At 41.6% G+C, this 23,355-nt stretch overlaps 1 protein-coding gene across 3 annotated transcripts in view; it reads right to left on the bottom strand.

The window, feature by feature from the left end:
* Positions 1-12,699: 12,699 nt before the first annotated feature.
* The window catches only part of LOC115208563 (homeobox protein OTX1 B), a 52,042-nt gene continuing 41,386 nt past the window's right edge, over positions 12,700-23,355 (bottom strand). The window contains exons 1-4 of one of the 3 annotated variants that reach the window (XM_029776722.1): positions 18,041-18,924; positions 15,875-16,050; positions 15,148-15,350; positions 12,700-14,231 (exon numbers count right to left, since the gene is read on the bottom strand). In XM_029776722.1, the coding sequence (XP_029632582.1) occupies positions 13,446-14,231; positions 15,148-15,350; positions 15,875-15,971 (1,086 nt within the window). In that variant the 5' untranslated portion in view covers positions 15,972-16,050; positions 18,041-18,924 and the 3' untranslated portion in view covers positions 12,700-13,445. Of the gene's footprint in view, positions 14,232-15,147; positions 15,351-15,874; positions 16,051-18,040; positions 18,925-23,355 lie in introns of those variants that run through there. The other 2 variants (XM_029776721.1, XM_029776720.1) reach the window with 2 other exon arrangements.

The following is a 23,355-nucleotide window of genomic DNA, read 5'->3' on the forward strand; positions in this document are numbered from 1 at the left end:
CAACACTATATTATATGTTTCTCTATATGGGAAGCAGTGACAATCTCTCCTATTCCACACATCCAGGGTTATGGGGGCCAAATAAGCAGGGCCTCGCCTCTCTCCTCTCTCTATACATCCACTCAGCAGTGTTACGATGACAGACGGAGAGATGGAGCGCAGGTGAAGGGCGGGGTCAAGGCTGTCTCATGAAGCTTATAGAGGTGAAGGACACTCTCCTTCATCAGACTGTATACGTCACATCACATATACGGATCATTTACATCCATATGCATAGGCTCGGCCTGGGCCATTGTCATTCAAGAGAAAGCGGGTGAAGATGACTAAATTAACCCTGTTTAATAGGCAAACCAATAGATATCTATATACACAGGCTTGACCTGGGCTGTTCCCATTTAAGAGAGAGAGAGATATGAAGAAATAAACACCTTGAAATCAGTCCACATATATTCATATATAGTGCCTTGCAAAATAATTCAGACCCCTTGGATTTCTTCACATTGTATTGTGTTACAAAGTGGGATTAAAATGGATTTAATTGTCAACAATTTACACACAACACATTTTTTTTAAATTATTTTTTAAAGATTGATACAACATTTAATAACTAAAATATAGTCGTTGCATAAGTATTCAGCCCCTCTGTTTAGACAAGCCTAAATTAGTTCAGGAGTAAAATGTAGCTTAACAAATCACATAAAAAGTTACAGCATTCTGAAATGACTAACCCTTCTTCAGTTCCCCCATACATACAACATCTGTAAGGTCCCTCAGTCAAGTATTGAATTTCACAGATTCAACGACAAAAGACCAGGGCGCTTTTCAAAAGCCTCCTAAAAAAAGAGCAGTGCTTGGTAGGTGGATAACAATAACAAATCAGACATTGAATATCTATTTAAGCGTGGTCAAGGTAACAATTATGCTGTTGATTATGTATTAAACCAACCAGACACCTCAAAGATACGGTCGTCCTACTGAACTGAGCCGCAGGACAGGAATGAAACTGCTCAGAGATGTTACCATGAGGCCACTGGTGAGGTTAAAACAGCTATAGAGTTCAACGGCTGTGATGGGAGAGAACTGAGGATGGATCAACAACATTGTAGTGACTCCACAATAATGACCTAAATGACAGAGTGAAAAGAAGAATACAAATATTCAAAATCAAAATATTGCAAAACATGCATCTTATATGCAACACGCCACTAAAGTAATACTGCAAAAAAACATGGCAAATAAATATACTTTTTTTGGACAAATGCAAAGCCCTGTGTTCGGGGAAAATCCACTGAGTAACTGGCTCCTTATTTTCAAGCATGGTGGTGGCTGCATCATGGTATGAGTACGTTTGACATCGGAAAATACTGAGGAGCTTTTCAGGAGAAAAAAAAAAACGGGATAGGGCTACGCACAGGCAAAATCCTACAGGAAAACCTGGTTCAGTCTGCTTTACACCAGACACTTGGAGAGGAATTCACCTTTGAGTAGGACAATAACCTAAAACGCAAAGCCAAATCTACACTGGAGTCACTTACCAAGAAGACGGTGAATGTTTCGAAGTGGCCAAGATACAATTTTGACTTAAAAACTATGGCAAGACTTGAAAATTGCTATCTAGCCATAATCCCCAACATCTTGACAGAGCTTGAAGAATTTTGAAAAGATTAATAGGCAAATATTGCACAATCCACTTGTGCAAAGCTCTTAGAGACTTACCCAAGAAGACTCACAGCTGTAATCACTGACAAATGTACTTCTAACATGTATGGACTCAGGGAGCTGAACACTTATGTAATGACTATATTTTGCTTCATTTTTATTCATCTTTAAAAAAATGTTAGCATTTTTCTTCCACTTTGACATTAGAATATTTTGTGTAGATTGTTGACAAAAAGATTACAATTAAATACATCTTAATCCCACGTCATAAAATGTGAAGAAATCCAAGCGGTCTGAATGCTTTTGCAAGGCACTGACCTGGGCCTTTCCCGTCGAACAGAAGAAGCAAACGAAGCAAGATGAAGAAATGAACCCTGTTTAATAGAAGGGGTGGGTGAGGGGAGATCTCATAGACTCATCGACTCATCCTACTGATGAATACATAAAGGCATAAAGGCGGCGTAGGGGCGAGCGGATCCTTAACGTCCCATCAGACGTTGGGCCACTATTGCTGGGTGCCGTCAGGCCTTTGTTGTTCCACCAGACGGAGGGAATATGAAAGCAATCTGTCCTGTAGCGAAGCTGGCTCCAGAAGCCGGGCCCTGATAAGGGGACCCCCTGGCCTCCCACTAGTGTTTGGTCCAGCGGGCTAAGCTCAGCCCCTTCTCTAATCCCCTAAAGAAAAAGTGCTTTGATTATTTGCTGACCAATAAATCCAAACTGGGTTAGAGGTGTTGGGAGTTGGGCGATTCGGCAGTCAGAATAAGAAAGGGAGTCTTGATTGGCTCGTTTATTGGGAAGTTTATCGGTTTTTGCGATCAGGTCCGAGTGGCGGCTAATGTGAGTGGAATCTGGGTTTGAGGTGTCCGTCCATTGTGCTTTTCATTCTTTGTTTGCATTCTTTCCGCTCGACTCAGTCTCGCTTTCTTTATTTCCTTTTTATCGGTGTAAAACAATTACTTCGGAATGGAACCACTTTGAAAAGGGCTAATCTTTGATTGCGGAGAGGTGGGGTTCTAAAGGTGCTGAAAATGTCACTCGGGTTCTAGTGGCGGCACTACACAAACCCGACAGGTACACACACAAACTGATAGAGGCCATACATACCCCTTTCCCCAAATCTCATACCCACTAATTACCGGTCACCAAAAAAAAAACACACACAATGCAAATTACCACGTAGGTTCGGGCGAGATATCACTGTGTCTTTAAATCTATGCAAAAATATGCACAGCCCAAGCCGAGGAGGAGAAAGAGGAAAAATAATAAGATATGAAAAGTGGGGTAGAGCAAAAGAAGAAAAATGTATATATTTTGGCAGCATTCTGGCTGTATATTTAGCCTGTCTGGAGTGCGCTGATGATTTATTACAGTCTATCACCTTCTTCGTTCACTTCAGGAACATTAAAGTCCCCGTCCCCGCATCTCGCTCCTAATTAAAGTGTTTGTTGTCACACTCAGATCCGACGGTGTGAAATCAAGTTAGCAGTTTATGTAAGAGCCGTGGAGAAATATCAAACACTTTGTTCATCAGAAAGACAGGGACTTCAATCACTCCTGAGCTCCATATATATGTTCCTATTGTTGAGTTTGCTATCTGCATGCTAAGCCAATTTTCTACTTAAGTCTCCCGGCTTTAAAAAAATGTTATTTAGTTTCCCTATGTGGTCTTAATTCTTACCCCTCACTGATAAGCAGCAGAACCATGGCAGACAGTGAAAATATAGGCCCAATTATAGAGGAATTTAAATTCCAAATCATTCTTGGGTGGAATACATAATAATGTTAATAAAAAAAGAACGAGGGGGGGGGAGTGTATTTTGGTGTCCGATGGTCCTTAGCGCCAAGGCCCAAACCCACTCCCACGGGACCAGCCCAGTGATGGGTTTAATACTCAAACTCAAGAACTAGGAGACAAAGAAAATGAAAAATGAGAAAAAATGGAATGCATCAATTTAGTCATGATTAAATATGGGGATTTTTCATAAATTCAGGACCGTTTGGTCAATCCATACATATTCATGGAATCCCTTTAATACTATTGTGCCTGCATGAAACAACCAGGCAGGCACACGTAAGTTGCTACCAGCAAAATAGATTCTATTTGAGTTAATATAGGCTATTGATATCACTAAGTACTGATATCAAGATCCTTGTCCAACTGGGTCCAGTGGCCTGAGTGTATGATAGCCAGTTGGCGCATCCTGTGAAGATGAATAGCCACCACCACCAAAGTGTAAGACCCAGGCATCCAGACGGAGGGCCCAGGCCAGCTGCAGCTGGCAACCCCGAGACGGCGCAGCGTTTCTGGGGCAGGTGTGTCTCGACGTGGGCCCTGGGCCTCCAGTCGGTGTCAGGGGCCAAAGGGTAGGAGACCTGGCAGAGGTCTGGCTCTCTGTGGCTCTCTGTCAGCACCCTGCCACCTGGCCCCATAACCCCCCCTTCCATCCCCCCCCCCCCCCCCCCCCCCCCCCCCCCCCCTCCCAGGGGCAACAGGATCTGGTCCAGGGGGATAACAGAACAGAGAGGAGAAAGAGAATCCAATTCCTTATCCAGTCTGGCAACTGACTTAATTCAATTTTTGGCAACCCTGCGACTGGCTGGCTGCTTTGCCTAGTCTACATTGCCTGAAGCAGCCGAGAAGCAGCCGAGAAACGCCTGCTTTCGGTAGAAACAGGCTCATTTAGGAGAGAGTGGAATTCCCATTTAGAAATATTCTGCAAAGTTCTAGTTATAACTTACTTACAATTTGTATAGCTTCGAGGTTACAGACATAACTTGCAACTTGTACAGCTTCGAGGACTTTAAGGCACCTTTTGAGGCCCTCATGACTATCCACATTTCCGATCACAATGTGTGCTACCCCTTCAAAACCCACCTCACCCCCCATCCCACCACCAACCACCAACCACCAAATCACAGAACATCAGAGATAGCAACAGTTCTAGTCCACTCCCCCTCCAAGGGCCACTGCAGAGCAGGCCAAATTGAAAAGGTGGGGCTAGGGGCCCTGGACCATGAAAGAGGATAGAATGGAAAGACAGAGGACAGGGAGGAGGGAGGTCTTAAAAGGACCCCATCCCGATCACTTAAGAGACATGAGAAGGAGAGGGAGAGTGACCGAGAGAGAGGGGGAAAAAAGAACAGAGAGTGACAAATTATTAACACTCCCGCGGCCACTTTTAAGACAACAAAGGGGGGCGGCGACAGGGGCAAGGAGGGGACGAGGGGGTTGGGGGGGGGCATTGACGTTTCACCCAGAGCACCGCCCCCCTCGTTTAATTAGCCACTGAGGGTAAATTAACCGACCCAGTGGGGGACAGAGGGAGAGGTACAGGGGGTGACCCCATTCTTGTTCAGTCAGATCTAGCCCCCCACCACCACCCATCCAATATTGTGCAGGGTCGGGTAGGTAAACCCAAAGAGTTGGTCCCCATGCAATTCCATTGTTTTCCCAGAAACAATGGGACCAATCCAAAGAAGTGCTTATTTTTGTTCAAGTCAAGAGAAACGGTGTTTTTAGGGTGAGAGAGGTGGGGGGGTAGGAGAGAGGGGTAGGTGTGGGAAGGAGGAAGGGTTGCTTGTTCGTTTGAGATGTTTTGAATAACGATGATGACATTCCAGAGGGGAATGAAGGGGTAGCACACATTGTGATCGGAAATGTGGATAGTCATGAGGGCCCCAAAAGGTGCCTTAAAGTCCTCGAAGCTGTACATTCCAGAGGACTGGCCACCCCTCAGAGCCTGGTTCCTCTCTAGGTTTCTTCCTAGGTTCTGGCCTTTCTAGGGAGTTTTTCCTCGCCACCGTGCTTCTACACCTGCATTGCTTGCTGTTTGGGGTTTTAGGCTGGGTTTCTGTACAGCACTTTGAGATATCAGCTGATGTAAGAAGGGCTATATAAATACATTTGATTTTGATTTGATGATTCCATTGTCCTAATGGCTCTTTGAGGATGACTGACAGATAGTGGGTTCAATTAGTAGCTTGGTCATAGAAGAGCCAACGGTGGGATGTGGAATGTAATTACATGTGGTTTTTATGCTTAATGGAGAGTTGTGCTTCAGGTAGTCTTTTAACCACCTTCAGAATGATGGTCAAATAGAAATCAGTGTGAAGGTGCAAGAATAGTATAATAGCGTATTGCTGAGTCAAGGGCATTCATCCTTGGTTAGGAGTGTGTGTGTGCGTGTGCGTGTGCGTGTGCGTGTGTGTGTGTGTGTGTGTGTGTGTGTGTGTGTGTGTGTGTGTGTGTGTGTGTGTGTGTGTGTGTGTGTGTGTGTGTGTGTGTGTGTGTCTGTGCATTAGCGTCTCCTGGGGTGAAGTCCATATGTCGGTGCACTTTTCAAAATTGATTCTATTTAACTGAGATCTCATCTAGATTGGGCTCCCTGACTTAATTCTTTGTTTTATAATTTGCTCATAATCGGCCTTCCCTCTAAACTAATGATAAGAGCAGATTTCTCCTTAGCCTAAAGCCCTCATTGTGAGCCTTTAAAGCTCTTAAATAAATAAGATTAGTGCATATCCCGTGTTACATTTGTGAATAAGATCAGTCATATCTGATCCTCTCATGAGCGCCATTATTGTTCGTTATCCACTCTAAATCTAAACGGTCCCCTCTCCTTCTTCCGTTCCCATATCTTTGTCTCTCTCTCTGTCTCTGTTCCCATTTCTCTGTCTCTCTCTGTCTCTCTCTCTCTCTGTCTCTGTTCCCATATCTCTGTCTCTCTCTCTGTCTCTCTCTCTGTCTCTGTTCCCATATCTCCGTCTCTCTCTCTGTCTCTCTCTCTCTGTCTCACTCTCTTTGTCTCTCTCTCTCTCTCTCTCTCTCTCTCTCTGTCTCTGTCTCTCTCTCTCTGTCTCTCTGTCTCTCTCTCTGTCTCTGTTCCCATATCTCTGTCTCTGTCTCTCATATCTACATATCGGCAATGACATCCTCTCGGTACAAGGAGAGGTTATGGTTTAATCGGAAATAAATCTCATCCTAATCTGCAGCTTTTGAAGGTAAATCCATGACTTAAAAAACACTAAAGACTAAACACTAAAGACCATCCTCAAAAAGTAACTTAAGGGAATGGGTGACATTAGTGACACTGATTTCCAAGTCCAAAGTAGACCACTATAACAAATTAACTCAAATGTCCATTGACAAACAACAGAAAGCAACTGATAATGTCAATTGAGAATGCATTGTTCGAATTGTACGTAGATTTCTGGCGATGCCCTCAATTATAGTGGTTACCGCTACCACTGTTTCTAGGAGTACCCATGGAAACATTCTCAACCTTTATGGGGGTGCCCTAACATGAACCTTACACCCCTGGGCAAAGCAGTTATTCAAACCCTGGGAGGGCGCTAGGTAGTCAAACTCCAATGTGTTACAATGGCTTTACCTAAACAAGAGTGGAGAAAAGTACAAGTGACACATGAAGGTAGTCAAATGTCTCTTGGACATGTTGGTTGCTGCCTTTGGGCCCCTAAAATAGCAGTGTTTGTTTATGCTTGGCCAACCTTAATCCCAGGTTTCTAGTGTTGAGCTGGCCTGTCAATCAAATGGTGACACCACCACCACCGAAGGGCTCTTCAGATCCGTACGCACCCACACGTGAGGACACGCCACAAAACACCTAAACAACGTCAACCAGAAACAAATACTGATTTGTCTCTTTGCCATGCCACAATAAGTAGAATACCTTAAAAGCTATGTTACGCCATGGAGGACTAACACGTCGAGATACTGACTTGGAAACTGAGAGGAGAGCGGATGCAATTCACTGTAATCATTAAATAACTGGTTCAACACAGTGTCAATTATGGCAAGTCGTAACATAGGTGTCCATTGATCCCTTAGAAGTCCATGTGACCACAAGGCAAATCACAGAGCGAGGCTTCATCTTACAACTAGGCCGAAAGAGGGGCCTAACTGAACTCCTATCAAAGATCAAAGACCTCACTCCTGTCCTCTTTTTTTGCCACAAAAACTTCTAGGATTCCTTTGTGAGAAAGACGGGAGCGTTCTTTCGCTTTCGTGTGTGTAAGTGTAAAACAATTGTGTAAGGCCCACTCATGTGCACACAGCACAATATATATTCCAGGAAGGAAAATGAGTCACTTAGTGAAAATCAAATCAGCCAAACGTCTGGTGAGAAAACTTGAGGCACTGCCACTCCATGAGTGACAGTTCTGAGAAAAATGCACCTGTTCAAACAACAAAGACTGACATTTTATCAGGAGCGTCAATGGGGCATAATTATCATTTCTTCATTTTGAATTGAACCTTTAATTAACTAGGCAAGTCAGTTAAGAACAAATTCTTATTTACAATGACGGCCTACACCGGCCAAACCCAGACGACGCTGGGCCAATTGTGCACCGCCCTATGGGACTCCCAATCACAGCCAGCTGTGATCCAGCTTGGATTCAAACCAGGCTGTCTGTAGTGACGCCTCGAGCGCTGAGATGCGGTGCCTTAGACCGCTGCGCCACTCGGGAGCCCCGGGAATACATGTGGTGTGTGTGGCATTACGGGAGTAATGTCAACACTCTGAGCCCAAGTCAATGAAACCTGGTTTTAAAGGGAGTCCAAAATAAAATGTTCTGTAAGTACGTTTATATGAAGTGGCAGAAGGGATTTTTTGATTTATTGAAACGTTAAACATCGTCAGAAATTTGATATGGGAAATTATGTTTTCTTTGAGGCTATTTGGTTACCAAGTTTAAATGATTGAGGCCCCAAATACAACACCAGTAAAGAGCTCTTTTTGGGTGTAGTGTAATGAATTAGTCCCTTTAAACCTGACTTCAATCAAGCTCAGCAAAATGCCCAGCTCTCGCATTCCTCCTGGCACTCCAAGACTGAAGTTAATGGGGGTTGCCTGGAAGGCGCTAGAATTGAAAACGTTTTTTTTTTTTATCCTTGGGAAACTTCCACCCGTATGGGTTTGTTTGAACCGAGCCACTGGCTATCCCACTAAGTACGGCCCCCAGTCATCTGAATCATTAGATTAGGCTTAGGCACGGCCCGACAAAGAGATTCCCCATCGCCGTTTGTTTCAAGGAGAGGCCCTGCTTTAGCTCACAGATACTCAGCTGGAAGGGGCACTTGGAGGTAGTGCTTCCATGTCAGGGTATCCTTCATGATACACACTGTGTTTTTGTTCTGATACATTGAACTCTTGTACTATATATTGAAATGCACTGTATTTGAACTGAAATACAGTGGTAGGAATGAAGGATGTTTACGTGAAAACCATTGCATCTCATACATACTACATTTGAGTGTACTAAACTTGTACTTCCATATCGACAAAGTTACTACAAAGTTACAACACCCAAAACCACACAAGTGAATAATTGTTTCAATCGTGAACTGTCCTCAACTCCTCGTGATAGAATAACAAGTGGGGGAATATTCATGACGGGAAGGCCCCAGATTTGCTTTTTAAGTAGCGAAGGAAGGAGCCATTTTGTGTGAGAAGAAGGAGTCCCGTCCCGGACATGTCAGGGGCTGTTGACAGTCTGCTCTTGGGATTAGCGAGACTGCGGTGCACGGCGATCCTTAATCCCCCACTGTATCCTAATCTATTTACCCGCCATGCTAAGGGGATTTCCGTATGAAAATATACACAAGGAGGCTATATGCTGGAAGTGGCAAAGTGCACAATATCGGAAGCCATGATTTGGCTTTTTTTCACCCCTTTTTGGTGTTTCGTTCATGCAGAAGCACTGCTGTTGTGTTGTTTTGTTTGTTGGGTTGTGACTGAGGAAGATGTGGTCGGATGGAAAGGAGCCCTCCATTTTGTATTTTCTCTTAGATAAACATATTAAGAGTGGGTTGGAGGAGCTTTTAGAGGTTCGTCAGCCTTAGGGTATGACGGAGGTTTGACAAGGTGGTTGAGAGAAAGCAAATAAATGGTTAAATACCATTTGCGGGGTGTGTACATTACACGACAGACCTCATCACTTAAATATGACTCTCTGAAGACAATTCAATGCACTTCAAATCTTAGCAATTCAACTCCAACAAAACTGCTTCTGAACCTTCTCCTACCTAGTTACATCATAATTACAACAACACGCTGGCAATTTTCTGTAGCCAAGGGAGGAGCAAGTCAAATCAGGTTGGAAAACATTGAGGTATAGCTGTTAATCTTTCAGACGGAGATTCACAGATATATTTGATTCATATACTCATTCACAGATTTGATTATAGCTGTTGTTTAGAGGCCCACAATCAGATGGCATGAGTGGAGCCTCCTGTACTGCACCTGATTGTAATTGCTACAGCCTGTATCAGACCTGGGTTCAAATCACTCCAATACTTGAGCTGTGCTTGAGCTTGTCTGGCACAAAGGAACCAATGGAATATTCCAAACCCTCAAACCACACCCATCTGGGACTCCAGGCAGGTTCAAGCAAATGCTCAAAGGATTTGGAAGATGTTGAAAGATTTCAAATACTATTTGAGCCCTGGACGGGCCTGTATCCAGCCATCTCTCTGCGGATCTCCCTTCCTTCACACTCGGCCAGCCCTCCACATGCAAACTTTAGACGACTGTCGCGGTTCAGCTGGCGGACAGACGCCTCGTCTACGCGCACCCAGGTCACCGGCAGGTTCCAAGGCAATCAAGGAAGTAGCTCCGTTCGCTGTTGGCTGCCACATCCTCTGTGAATTATTTAGACCGAGGTTGAGTTAGGCCGCCAAGGTCAGAGTGTCACCTGGTTCTAGTTGCGATAGGACTCAAGAGTGTCTACTTTAGGCGTTACTGAGGGTAAGGACCGGGTGAGGATAAGGATATTTCCCATTTAAAGCAATGTCAACTAAATTGACCCAAGTTTATAACCTGCTTTCTGTACTTAGCTGTTTTTGGTTGTGTGAAAGGACAGGCCACTTGATATGTATTAAAAATGTAGATTGACTGTAGATCTATGTAGATTCCCCAAGTCATGACGGTCGGAATAGTTTAGATGGCGACTTCAATTCTAATCATAAGCAGTTAAGTATTATAAAAGTCGTACTTTTTAGTATACCATCAAAGCAAACGTTACAGTTGATCAAACTGTGATAATCTAACAGGACAACGTGAGTCTAGTAGGACAATGCCATTTGTCATTAACGACAATACAGCACACTGTCCCCACATTGTGTTGTCAAAGTTTCCACATCTGAACAATACTGCCCAAATCCATAGGAGCAGTTGGCTGCTGTAGTGATGGGACATCAGAACAGGTGTTTGGGGAAGGGACGGCTCAGCAAAATGAGCCGCCATGATTCCTTGAACATGGCCTGGAGATTAGTTCTTCCTTGTTGGATGCAAATGTAGTAAATTCAGGCCTGTTTGCATGGGGGGGGGGATTGGTGGCGGCATACTGGCACTGCCCAGCGGGAGACAGCCAGGCAAACACACGTCATGTCAGCTACTCCTACTGGGCGCCATGTTTACCCAAACCTGTTTGTCCAGCTGGTCGACTGTGGCTTGGAACACCGCAAGAGCAGGGATTTCTGTTAATTAAAATCGTGATTTGTCCTCTTTTTGTGTCTTGGATCAACAAAATTATACATTACTGTCAACATGCAAAGACAAATGCTCAGCATGCCAGGATACATGTTTGCTAATCTGAATATGTTTTGATTGAACCTATGTGAAGTTTACTCATTGAGCTGGTGGCCAAGGAAAATGCGTCTTTGGGCCACTGGAGGGATTGTGTTAGGAATATCCTGCGTTGTGTTAGTAGTGGAAATGCTTTTAAGTATAGGAATATTACAATTTGCACCACATATACACATTCATACACACACACACACACACACTCATTTTACTATCCTTGTGGGGACCAAACAATTGATTTCCATTCAAAATCCTATTTTCCTTAACCCCTAACCCTTAACCATAACCCCTAAACCTATTTTTTTATGTCCCCCAAAATGTTCCGTGTTTATAGTAAAAACAAAAACACACACACACACACATTTGACAGTCCCTCAAATTAAATCACAGAGCCCAAAATAAACATGAACATAATTTGGGGTGTTATTAAATACATCCGAGAATGCATAATGGAGATTGACGTCTTAGTGTGGATTATAATTACATATCTCTTGGGAAATCCTCAAAACAAATACACGCAAAACCTGGAAGTTATTATGCATTTTGTGACGAAGGATCACTACAAATATGTGACTTTATGTAACACAAATGATAAGTACCGACAGCCTATTGCAATTTTCATTCGTAGGCCCATTTCGTTCCCATTTGCGGCCGCACTTCAATTTAAAAAGACAAACTTGTTAATGAATACCCTATATCAATGAAGCAGGCCTATTATAAAACGGGACAATCTAAGGGCATGATTTTGGTTATTTTATTTTGTTTTCACCGAATGTTAAGTCAAAATAACATACCTGTCTGTCTTCGATTTGACATGAAAGGAGACAGGTTGAACAGGAGGTAAAAATGAGCGTGTTCATAATAAAATGTGTCGTGCTATTTTGTCTCATCAACATTTATATAAAAATTACAACTTCTCTCAGGGGGTTAATGAAAATATATCATAATTAGGGCCCTGTGTTTTGCGTGATCATATGACATAGCAAGATGTTATCTGCATTTTAAGCTTGATGCAAAAATGAGAAATACTCCGAAAATGTAAGCAATTGTTTAAGGATGGTGCTGGAATATCTGACATGAAAAGAGGATAGTTTGATGAAAAAGCTATAAATACATGTTCAAATCAAGGCATGTCACATGATTGCGCAAAACATAGAGCCCTAATCATAATGGCAATAAAGTGGCACATGGATAAAGAAATAAAACCATCTTTAGGCCATGTCCATTATTAGCCTTTGAATTTAAAATTTAAAATTACATTTGTTTACAATATACTACTTTTTAAATATGTTCATTCCTTAATAAAGTTCCTTAACAAAGTTCTGAGGGCCGTCAAAGTATTTAAATGAATGTAATCTAAACCTGCCAAAAAAAGCACCCACTAGGCACCACTACATTCAGATAAGAACACTCTTTGCATTGGAAAAACCAATCGTGTTTTAAACGAATCTTTATTATAAAGACACGCATGTACATTTTAAATTTCATTGGAATACTGACATTGCGTGTCTAATTCACATTTTCTTCGTAAAGAACAATAGCAAAATCTTTGACCTTATAAACAAGTGCTGCAATTAAACTTCCAAAATACAACACTACAGTCCGGACAATGAACAATATTCAAGTTGGAATTAACATAAATTTGAATATCAGCAAACTGAAAACAATAGCCGCATCTTAATTTCTAATTTGAAATGGTCTCTAATGGGTAGGCCTATATCAAATACATGAGCATAAAATATCATATTTTTCCATAAAACAAATTTTGTGACAAAGGTTCACCCTCAATTGCTCGTTCTTGGGAATATTTATGGAGAATCCATAACACAGTGCTCTTGCTCCATCCTGAAAAAACTATTCTAACTCAAAGGGATAAACTACATACTTTGAACTTGTTGGAGGGCAGTTTTCAGAGTTCATGTGTAGAAAAATATTCCTTGATGTCCCAAAGTATGGGTGAGTGGATCCAATTCAAGCTTGTTGATTCATAAAATGGTCAAAGAAGATGCCACTTGGACAGGCTTTTTCATCTGTGCGTTACTTGAATTTTCCAAACATTAACTTAAAAAAGGCTTGATAATTGTCTCTACTATTAGTTAACTTCTTAATGCTTTGAAGAAAAAAGCTCTTCAACAAAAAAACAAAACAAAAATACTTATTTGAAAGGGGGAAAAAAAGTCACAAGACTTGGAACCGCCAGGAGGAGGCCTGGTCTTTGTAGTCCAAGCAGTCGGTGGTGTTGAAGTTGAGCTTCCATGAAGAGGCTGCGGCCGCGGCCGTTTGTTCTTTGTAATCCAGACAGTCTGAGGAGTTGAAGGCCAGGCCGGCCCCGCTGTAGGCCTGGTGGTGGTGGGGGTGGTGATGGTGGTGGTGCCCTGAGGTCTGCCCTATGTGGTGGTGCGGGTGGCCAGACATGGAGGAGCCCGTCATGGGGCTGAGCTGGTGCGGATGGTGGGGGTGGTGGTGAGAGTGCATGGGGGCCAGGTACGAGCTGCATTCCACCCCTCCGAAGTAGGAGCCTGTTGATGCCGGGGCGGGGTAGCCCTGCCCATAGGACGCCGCTGTCTGGCTGTAGGACACCGGGTAGGAGGACGTGCCTCCAGTACCTGACACAGACCTCTGCATGCAGGAGGCACTGGTTGGGGGAGCGGGGTCGGGGACAGGGGGTGGTGCGGGGGCCGGGGAGATGGGCGCAGGGCTCCAGATGGAGGACACTGGGGCGGTGACGGAGGTAGAAGTGTTGCTCAGGCCTTGGCCTCCGTGGCCGGAGGGATGAGAGCCACCGGACGAGGCAGAGGAAGAGGAGCCGGTGCTGGACACTGCCGGAGGGGTGAACTGACCACTGCTCTCTGAGCCTGTGCTCTCCCTGGTTGGAGAGGACTTCTTCTTGGCAGGCCGGACTTTAGCATTGTTTCCACTCTGGGCCTGCTGACGACACTTGGCTCTCCTGTTCTTGAACCATACCTGCACAACAAGAGGCAAAGGGTCAACTTTAAAATGCTGTATGTCAGCTGTCCAAACTAATTTGCAAAACATTGATTGAGTAAGCAGTTGTCAAACTGGTCATGCCAACTTGCGACAAACTGAATAACTATTTCCATTTGATAATATTGAATGCTTTGTAATTTGTACAATTAGTGGCATACATAGTACTTCATTGCAAAGGCATAACTGATATCAACTCTGTCAACCAATCGGTCATATCTTCTTGTAGGTCAACAAAACCACATTATTCTTTATTCACTGATTCTCCTATCCCATTTTAGGCATTGCAAACACTTGGAAATGACATGAAGCTGTTGTGCAGTCAGCATTCGATTTGCAGGCTACCTCTGCACAGGCTTGGCTGCCTACCCTGCATACCGTGCACATTTCTCAGCTAAATCAGTGAAACTCTAGAGGAAGCTGCCATAATTGCAGTAAGCCTGTGAGAGGGGTACAAAAGCTGGTTACATAAAGGCTCTCACACCCATTTCAAAAGGGGGCTCATAAGTTCTTAAGACGGCCCTTATGTGAGAGCTGAACATAAATTATATTTTAAAACATGGAATTGTTGAACTATTTGTTGAACTATCATAACCAGTTATGATAACAGATTATGCATATTGTTTATTCGAGTAGTGTACAATTGCAGCTAAGAGTTGAATTGCAGTGTAGGCTTAACATTTAGCCCAAATAAATACTCAACTGTGTTGAAACTCATTAAAATCCTAAATAAAAGGTAAAGTATTGATTGAAAGGTGCAGTAATAGGCCTTGTCCTGGTCGCTGCAGTTTTCCACTGCAAGTTCAGAAAGTTCCCACAAATGGCCCACAAGTTCACACAAACAAGTGTAGGCTACAGTACAGTAGTAACTAAATAATTGCAATTCTGTACAAACTTGGACTCTAGACTCAGGCAAATTGATTTTCAGTGCGACTTCTTCCCGCATGAAAATGTCTGGGTAGCGCGTCTTGCCGAAAAGGGACTCCAGAATGTCCAGCTGGGTGCGAGTAAAAGTTGTCCTCTCTCTCCGCTGTTTCCTCGGATGCGCTGAAATGGAATAGAAACCTGTCAATGGAAACTCTTCGAAGCCATTTCGATCTGATAATAAAACGAAATGAAAAAAAAAACACCAAAACAAACGAGGTTCAATATAAGTATTCAAAGCTTCCATCTCATATTTCCATATATTTCAGAAATAGCTAGCTTCAGATTTAAGTGTTTATTCAAAACGAAAATAACCCGTGAATGATATATATATTGGACTATATATAAAAACAGGTTTAAATCACATAATATTCTGCACTACAATAGGCCTTCACTGTAATCACACTAGGTCTAACAGTTACTTAGTCATGTAACATGTGGAAACGGAAAATAGTGCGAAGGAATGAATCTTGTTATTAAATCATACCATCCTATAATTTGACACCAACTTGTGTTTAATTCTGCGTTTCCGTGCATTTGGAAGTGTGATAATGCACATTGAATGTATTGCCGGAGAGCAGTGTGTGCTACCCGGTCCTATATTTATCAATAATGAGCAACAGACGACTATCCAATATAACGTCACAGGTGATTCAGATTTGGCACAGTTAGTGTGAAGTGTTTGGGGGGCGTTTTACCTGGATACCCCACTGATGGGTGCAGTAGGTCCATGGCCGTACCGCTGAGCCCCATTCCGTTCATGCCGTACGGGGCCTGTTTGAGGTATGACATCATGCTAGAAACGGAAACGGGGAAACCAAAGTCGGTGCGGAAAAGTTCGATTCCCCCGATGTTGCAGTCCCTTGATGAAATCCTGCAATGGAAAACGCATTGTGAGTAGAATGTGAAAATATATATTTCTGTTGGTTACTCGTTTATATTTAGTAGCCTACAAAGAACAATTCAGCAAACTACATTTGCTTTTAATAATTAAAATGGCCCTATATTCAAATGATGGTTAATTCAATTGGAAATAGCCTGAGACAATATCAAAGACAACTTATATTTCCAATTTCAAAAACTTGTTAAATTCCAGTAGCCTATAGGACTTTTTGATTGAGAATTCCAACTTTCACCCGAGTCGTGTCAAAAGTGAATCAAAAAGCCGATTTCCTCTCCAAAAATCCAAAGATTAGCCGTTTACAAAGGTTTCAAACAAAGTATGACATGACGCGTTAACGTGGCTAAATGATATCCAATTATAAACTCAGGTTGCAGTCATCCATCACTACAGTAAAGAAATAATTACGGATGAAATCTGTCGCCAGTCGTGTATTAATTCCATTTGACGCATGACTCCTATGGCCAATCTCTAAACCCTTTTTTTGATAAATGCATCCACTGTTAAAAACATTACATTCGCCATTACGCACATTTTCTTTGCATAGAGAGGCCTGCGAGATAAGATGAATGACTTTGATCAATAAAATAAAGCATGCATTTGGACCTAGATAATTGGGTTCGCAAACATGTCAAGAGTCATAACAGCCTGCATAAATCACAGATGCACCCATAAACTACACACAAACTGCCTTATAATCCATTTCACTATTAACGTTGGCCATTTTATGACATAATCAGCACCACTTTCGCCTACTTCATACGTAGTTTGTCTAGGCCTATAGGCTATGTAGGGCCGACATGCTACGCCTGCGTAAAATAACAACTTGTCCAAAGTTTCATGTTGAAATGAAAATGGAGTTGGCTGCTTGTCAAATTATTGCATGACATTATATTTTACAAATAAATATTCTAGGCCTATATAATATCCACATCTTCTGGAGTGTGTTCTACACGATTGCCTAATGGAACATTCTCTTTCAGCAGAGACCAGATGTCACATATTAACAAATGGTTGTTTTTATCCTAGATTTTTTTTAAATAGAATAAATAACACTAATGATGCATTTTAATCGTTGTTATCATTATTATTACATGGTTATACCCTGATAATAAGCTGTGTATCCGATTTAAATATCCTCCAAAGCGTATCAAGTTAGAAAAATATTCAAATCCAGATTTCAAATCAAACCAACAGACCTGATGGCATATATGATATCATATGTAGACGCGTTTCAGTAATTGGAGGGGGTGCCTTAATGTAAAGGTTGAAACAAATAGGTTTGTTTTTTTAACTTCATTGACTGGCTACAATGTATTTGGCCTCTAAATAGACCTACTTGGGCCCACGCTGTGGACACGGACCAGCTGATGGATTTGTATTGAGGCGTAAATACTTCACTGTATTTCCATAACCGCAGGAAGGAGTTTAAGCAAATGTAAATGGCGAAAAACTCTGTGCAAAATTAACTCTATTGCGATTCAGATGAGAGCCCCAGGGATACCATTATAAGAAAAGGTCTTATGAGCAAAATAAATTAACAACACCTCAAAGATATACATTCCGTGTGTCTTGTCAGGCCTCAGTTTTTCCATTCAAATAATAAGCGCACAACCAAACCAGAAGTTGCATTTAGGATATTAGTTTACCATAAAAACTGAATTTCCAATGGGGAGTTTACTGTCAGATAATTCTTGATAGCTTCCCCTGACGAGCGTGATTCTTTACAACGACCATTTCCAATGAGCGCACAACCGTTTCCAACGCAAGTTGCACCTAAATACAAACTTCGTAGTCTTATCAAATACAAATACATCGTTTTAGAAGAATATGAATAGATTACAGTAACCTCAATAGTATAAATAATTCCATCAAAATGACGAATAACAACCCAGAAGGAAGTAGCCTAAACTAACTACACAGGCCTATATAAGACAACGAAAACTTTGCATTTACCACTCACCTTGCGTTTGGGATCCTGTTTTCTTACTTGCTTTATTTGTAGTCAAGCCAAGAAGATCCCGTACATCAAGAATATCCACATGGAGAAAATGTTCTTGAAAGCGAGACAACCATAAGAAGCTGCGCGCACAAATGGATGAGAAATACGCAAACTGCAAATAAGGAGTTTACATCAACCAACGCAGTTTTCCACTTCGAACCCCAGTTGAGCGTCAGAGGAAAATTTCACAATTGGAAAAAAATAGAATAAAAATCAAATCAATCGCATTATCTTGTGCGTCTTGCACTATGGTAAGGTGATTGCCAATGTTGACCGATGGAGATTGATCACCTTCTGCCTACCCTGCCCTTCTATGAACGTAAAACACATGCAGAACAGCCCACTTCGTCCAATCCAAGCGCCCGTGCGCCCTTACAGGCGACAGGGGTAACCAGTCAATTGCGAGGATTGCAAGAAAACCCCTCCCCTTCAAATGCTTAAATAAATCTATACCACGTGAGAGCCCACAATTGGAAAAAGTTATACTTAATTAAAAAAAAAACATTACATTGAATGCTCTACTTAGGTGTAGGTCTACGTTGTTCTTAATTTAATTTGCATCTAGTAGATTTTGCGTTTGCATAAAAACAAAATATGTAGGCTACCGTAAAAGGGAAATTTAAACAGGTCTCAGTGTTTATTTCGCTCATGAAAAAAACTAACCCTTGAGAGAATCTTTAAGCGCGTGAATTAACAATTTTCCATTCAAAAGCGATGACGTAAAGTGGGTTGGGAACTAGGCCTACATGAAAAAATGGCAACTAAGAAAATTAATGAGATTACCTAAAACAAAATGTAACGTCTTAAAACCGAATATAGCTTTAGTGTAACCTATGTGATTGATTAAAATAACAAGAAAACTGCTTGCCCTCGGTAGTAAAGCATTTTGGACCCTGTGTGGGTCTTCAGAGAAAATCACCTTTCAACGTTGTCATTTTGCCTGTAATTGTTTGTGAACAACACCATCGTTTATACAAATTTAAGCATTTTTTTCCCATAGTAGCGGAATACTTTCCAAAAGTGGTAAAAAGAGGCTCTGATTTAACCGTGTAATATATTTTCATGAATATTAATGAATGACATAATCCTCACTTGGATTTCCATTTCAGAATAATAGTGCAGTTCATCCAAACGAGGCTCTCCTCTCAAATAAAGTTTTATATGAATTTAACTGGAGGTGGAATCGACCATCTATCTATATCCTATAACCTAAAATAAAAACACAAAAAACGTTTTTCAATAGATAGATGTGCATAAAGAATGGAAAATATAAATTATATTTATATTCGGGATTAATTGTTGAGACCGTCATGAGGCGTCTGTCTCCACTGCAACCGCCTCGGCTGGTGCTTTGTTGAGCTCATATTAAAATAAACTCTAATTGTAGCCGGAGCTGCAATAATAAATCACGAGCAAATAATCAAAGGACTGTCAAGAACATTAGTTAACTAAATGTGATATCAAACGAAGGCATTGTAACATCCTCTTTGGATCTTTAGAATGGCCAAATCATGAGCGTTTCGAATGACAACAGGTTTGCACTTTACATTTATTCACACAAATTATAGGTGCCATTTTATATGGTAGGCTTTGGCTATGAACGAAATAAGGCTAATATTATTAATTCAAGGTCAATTCCAATAGGCAAGTCAATTAAGTTTTTGTCAGGGCCAAACAGGCCCAATGCATATTACAATGGCCAGGAAAAAAATATAAAAAACGATATTTATTGATTAATCTCACACGTTTGCTCCAACTATTGTATGACTCAAGCGCCCAACATATATAGGCCTAGACCTGTCAAAGTCAATGGGATCGATCGCACACAAGTATCAAGATATCAAATAGCAAAATCCCATTGTGAAAAGAGTATTGGACCTAATCCCAAATTGCAGTAGAATTTTCTTAATGCTAAGCCCGTAAAACCAGGGATCAGGGCCACTCAAGGGGTGGGGGTGTAAGGTTTGTCTCTTTAGCTGGCATGAATGGAGAAGGTCGCGTATGTTGTCGGTGCTTATTAAAACGATGATGCATAAAATCCCCCAAGTTGACAGAAAGCATGGGCACACGGAGTCGGTATTTTCTCCCTCTGCCTTTGGTAGGAAAAACCTGTGGCTGTGGAATGGGCTTTGCAAAATCCACCCATGATCAACACCTGCATGCGCGGTAATAGCAACAGATCTCAAAGCTTGCACATCTGCAATACATAGGGGGGCAATCCGTTCTCCCAGAAAGATACCTATGGCGTGTATGCTACAGCTATAGTACTACGCAAGAAGACCAGCACCTAATTTTAAAGTTTTTAAACTCAAAAATACTTTATCTATGTGTTTATAGTCGGTGTCAAGGATTGAGTGGCTGTTTTTTCTTTTTTGGATACACGCGTAAAAGTGAAGCATTACGCAATGGTGGAAATACACAGAGGTAAGGTGCTCACCTTAATGCGGAACTCTGGTTGGAGACAGTAATCAAATGATCATGGTTTGTCATGCAAGATTTTATCGTGCACATGGAATTTTAGTTTTGAGGCTCAATATTGTATTTTAAAGATTTCCATAACAGCAGGTTTAACTGCACATTGCGAAATAATGGTGAAAATAGTTTTCAAAAAATAACATAGTCCTATCTATGCCATTAATAACGAAATAGCCGATAGGCAAGTTTTAAATAGGCTATATTTTTTCAAAAGTATTTCAAACATTCTTTCACCGAGGTGTAGCCTATAGGCTACTACTGTAAAAACTTTCAATTGAGAGATTTCCACTACATTAGTCAATGGAGTATATAGGTCTACTACAATGAAAACTCCCATGCAGATTAAATTACTATATTATTGATGTACGTGGTGCCGTGCCATTTCTTTGACGGAGCTGAAACGGAATGAGACCCGACCACAGAAGTCAAAACGTCTATTCGAATAATAATATGCACATGATAATACGTATGAGTAAGACTGGTGCTATGCATGCCGTCCCATCCACACATTACTATAGATGAAATTGTGTTGTGAAATAGTAACCCATATGAATAATCTTCTGATTAAAACCATAAAATTCTAATCATGAAATTCAAATCTCGGCTCTATTTACAGAATTAGTGGCAATAAGTCCAGGCTATGTAAACACTTAAAACATTTGATGCAAAACATCATAGGAAAATTAATCCATGTTGGAATCCTAATCATTCAGAATGCATAAAACATTCCCATATCAGTTTAGCTTCAAATGCATATATATATATCAAACTAAACTGCATGATTTTTAAAATATAAAAATTATGAACGCATTGTCATTAACCTAGTCGGCTCCTCTAAATTGTAGGCCTATACCATAAGTGAAAGTAGGTCATTAACTCCCATACTTATTACTATTGCAATAACATGCCAAATTATTAAACCACATGAAATAAACAAAACAAAATCTTGTTTACATTAAAGTGAATATCTACAGCAAATTTACAGCAAGCACTATAACATCATTATCAAAGGTGCTCAAGAGACTTGAAAACATATTTGTGATGCCTTTTTTGTTAGTTTTAATCTCTCTGCTCATCAACTGACTTTTTTGACTAATAGATCATTGTTGCATCATTTCCATTAACCATCTTGCATGATTTATCATCAATCACAAGAAACAGGCCTATTATACTATGCAATAGCTCCACAAGTGCTTAGAGATCACATGACCAACAGGGTGAGTGAGTGTGATGTGTTGTGAGACTCTGCTGCTTGATACTGTGCCGTAATGTAAACACGTGGGATAGGGATGTACTGTACTGTTTCACACAGAGCTAGTTTCCCAGTCTGAAATATCACCTGGTGTTCTCCTCACAATGGAGGCACGAGCATCATGTAGTCCTAGGCACGCCAGCCTTCAACAGGGCACTGGGAGGTCAGATGGGTTGACAGGTAGCTAGCCTACTCACTGTCCATGCAAATAACTGCTAGCCTACAACCAAAGGTAACAGTAGCCTAGTATATGCATTCCAAAATGGTGATCATTTGGCTTCAAACTGACAAGTAAAAGAATAATCCCATGAAAATAATTGGTGAGATGTAGAGGTTTGAAAGGCAGTTGCTGTACAGTTTTCCCATACAGTAGGTGGTTGATAAAAAAAAAAGGAACGGTTCTCCTGTAATGTAATCTGAATAACACAGCCAGAAGGATAGCAATTTTGAGGACCATGCACTTATCACACAAGGCCTGTCTACTGTCCTGGCACTCAGTTTCTCTTTGTCCCACACTGGCACTTAATGGGGGAGTCAAGGGTAGTCACTTAGCCAGGGTGCCCAGCACTTTCTGCCTTCAACAACACTGTATCATTACCTAGCCTTACCGAAAGGAGAATGACCAAAACTCAACAGCCTGGCACTCAGCTGCCATAGACTAAAACACCAGACAGAGGCTCCATGCACCTAATCTTTTTTAAGAGATGGACAAATTTGATATTTTTGAGTGAAATTAACAATTTCTTCATTTTTTTCTGTACACAAATGGATAAATGGGCATGATGTCCCTGACATGAGACACAGGACTTACTTTTAAATGTAAGTCTTGAAGGCACCATTACTAAAGTTGGCGTTGGTGAAACCGTTAGTGCTTCAATAAAGAATTTGACAAGACCCAAGTATTGAGAGTGCAACGTGTCATACGTATTTTTAACATTTCTTAAAATGGACTTCATATATTGAACATCAAAGCATTACGCAATTTATCATCTTAAAAAATTGACGTTCACTTTACTTTCATAGGCCAGGCCCTCTTTGTGGTATTGGCATGAAGTCAATTTCCGAATTGACTGTCAAGTGAGTGCAAATATTAGGCTACATTGCAACTTACATTTTTTGACAGCTCACATGACTAAACAGGAACAAGAAAGGAAGTCATAATGTGTCATGAACAGAGCAGTGAAAAACAGACATGCATGTACAATGAGAGAGGCAGAGGCAGAAAAGGAAGAGTGAAAGAGAGAGAGGGGGGAGCAGAGAGGGAGAGAGAGCAAAGAGAGATAGCAGAGATACAGAGAGAGAGAGAGAGAGAGAGAGAGCAGAGCTAGCGAGAGGTAGAGAGCAGAGAGAGGGAGAGAGCAGAGGGGAGCATGTAGCTAGCTGTCTGTCACAGGATCGGGCCTTCCCGCCCCTCTCATTAGGAAGGTAAACAATGAGGAGAAATGATGAGAGACATGGCAGAACAAATGAGGAGCAGGAGGGAGAAATCAGACACCGGCTTAAAGATCCCACAGCCCACAGTCACCCAACCAACTCAAACCACCATACA

The sequence above is a fragment of the Salmo trutta genome, chromosome 14, assembly GCF_901001165.1.
Source record: "Salmo trutta chromosome 14, fSalTru1.1, whole genome shotgun sequence".
Classification (NCBI taxonomy): Eukaryota; Metazoa; Chordata; class Actinopteri; order Salmoniformes; family Salmonidae; genus Salmo; species Salmo trutta.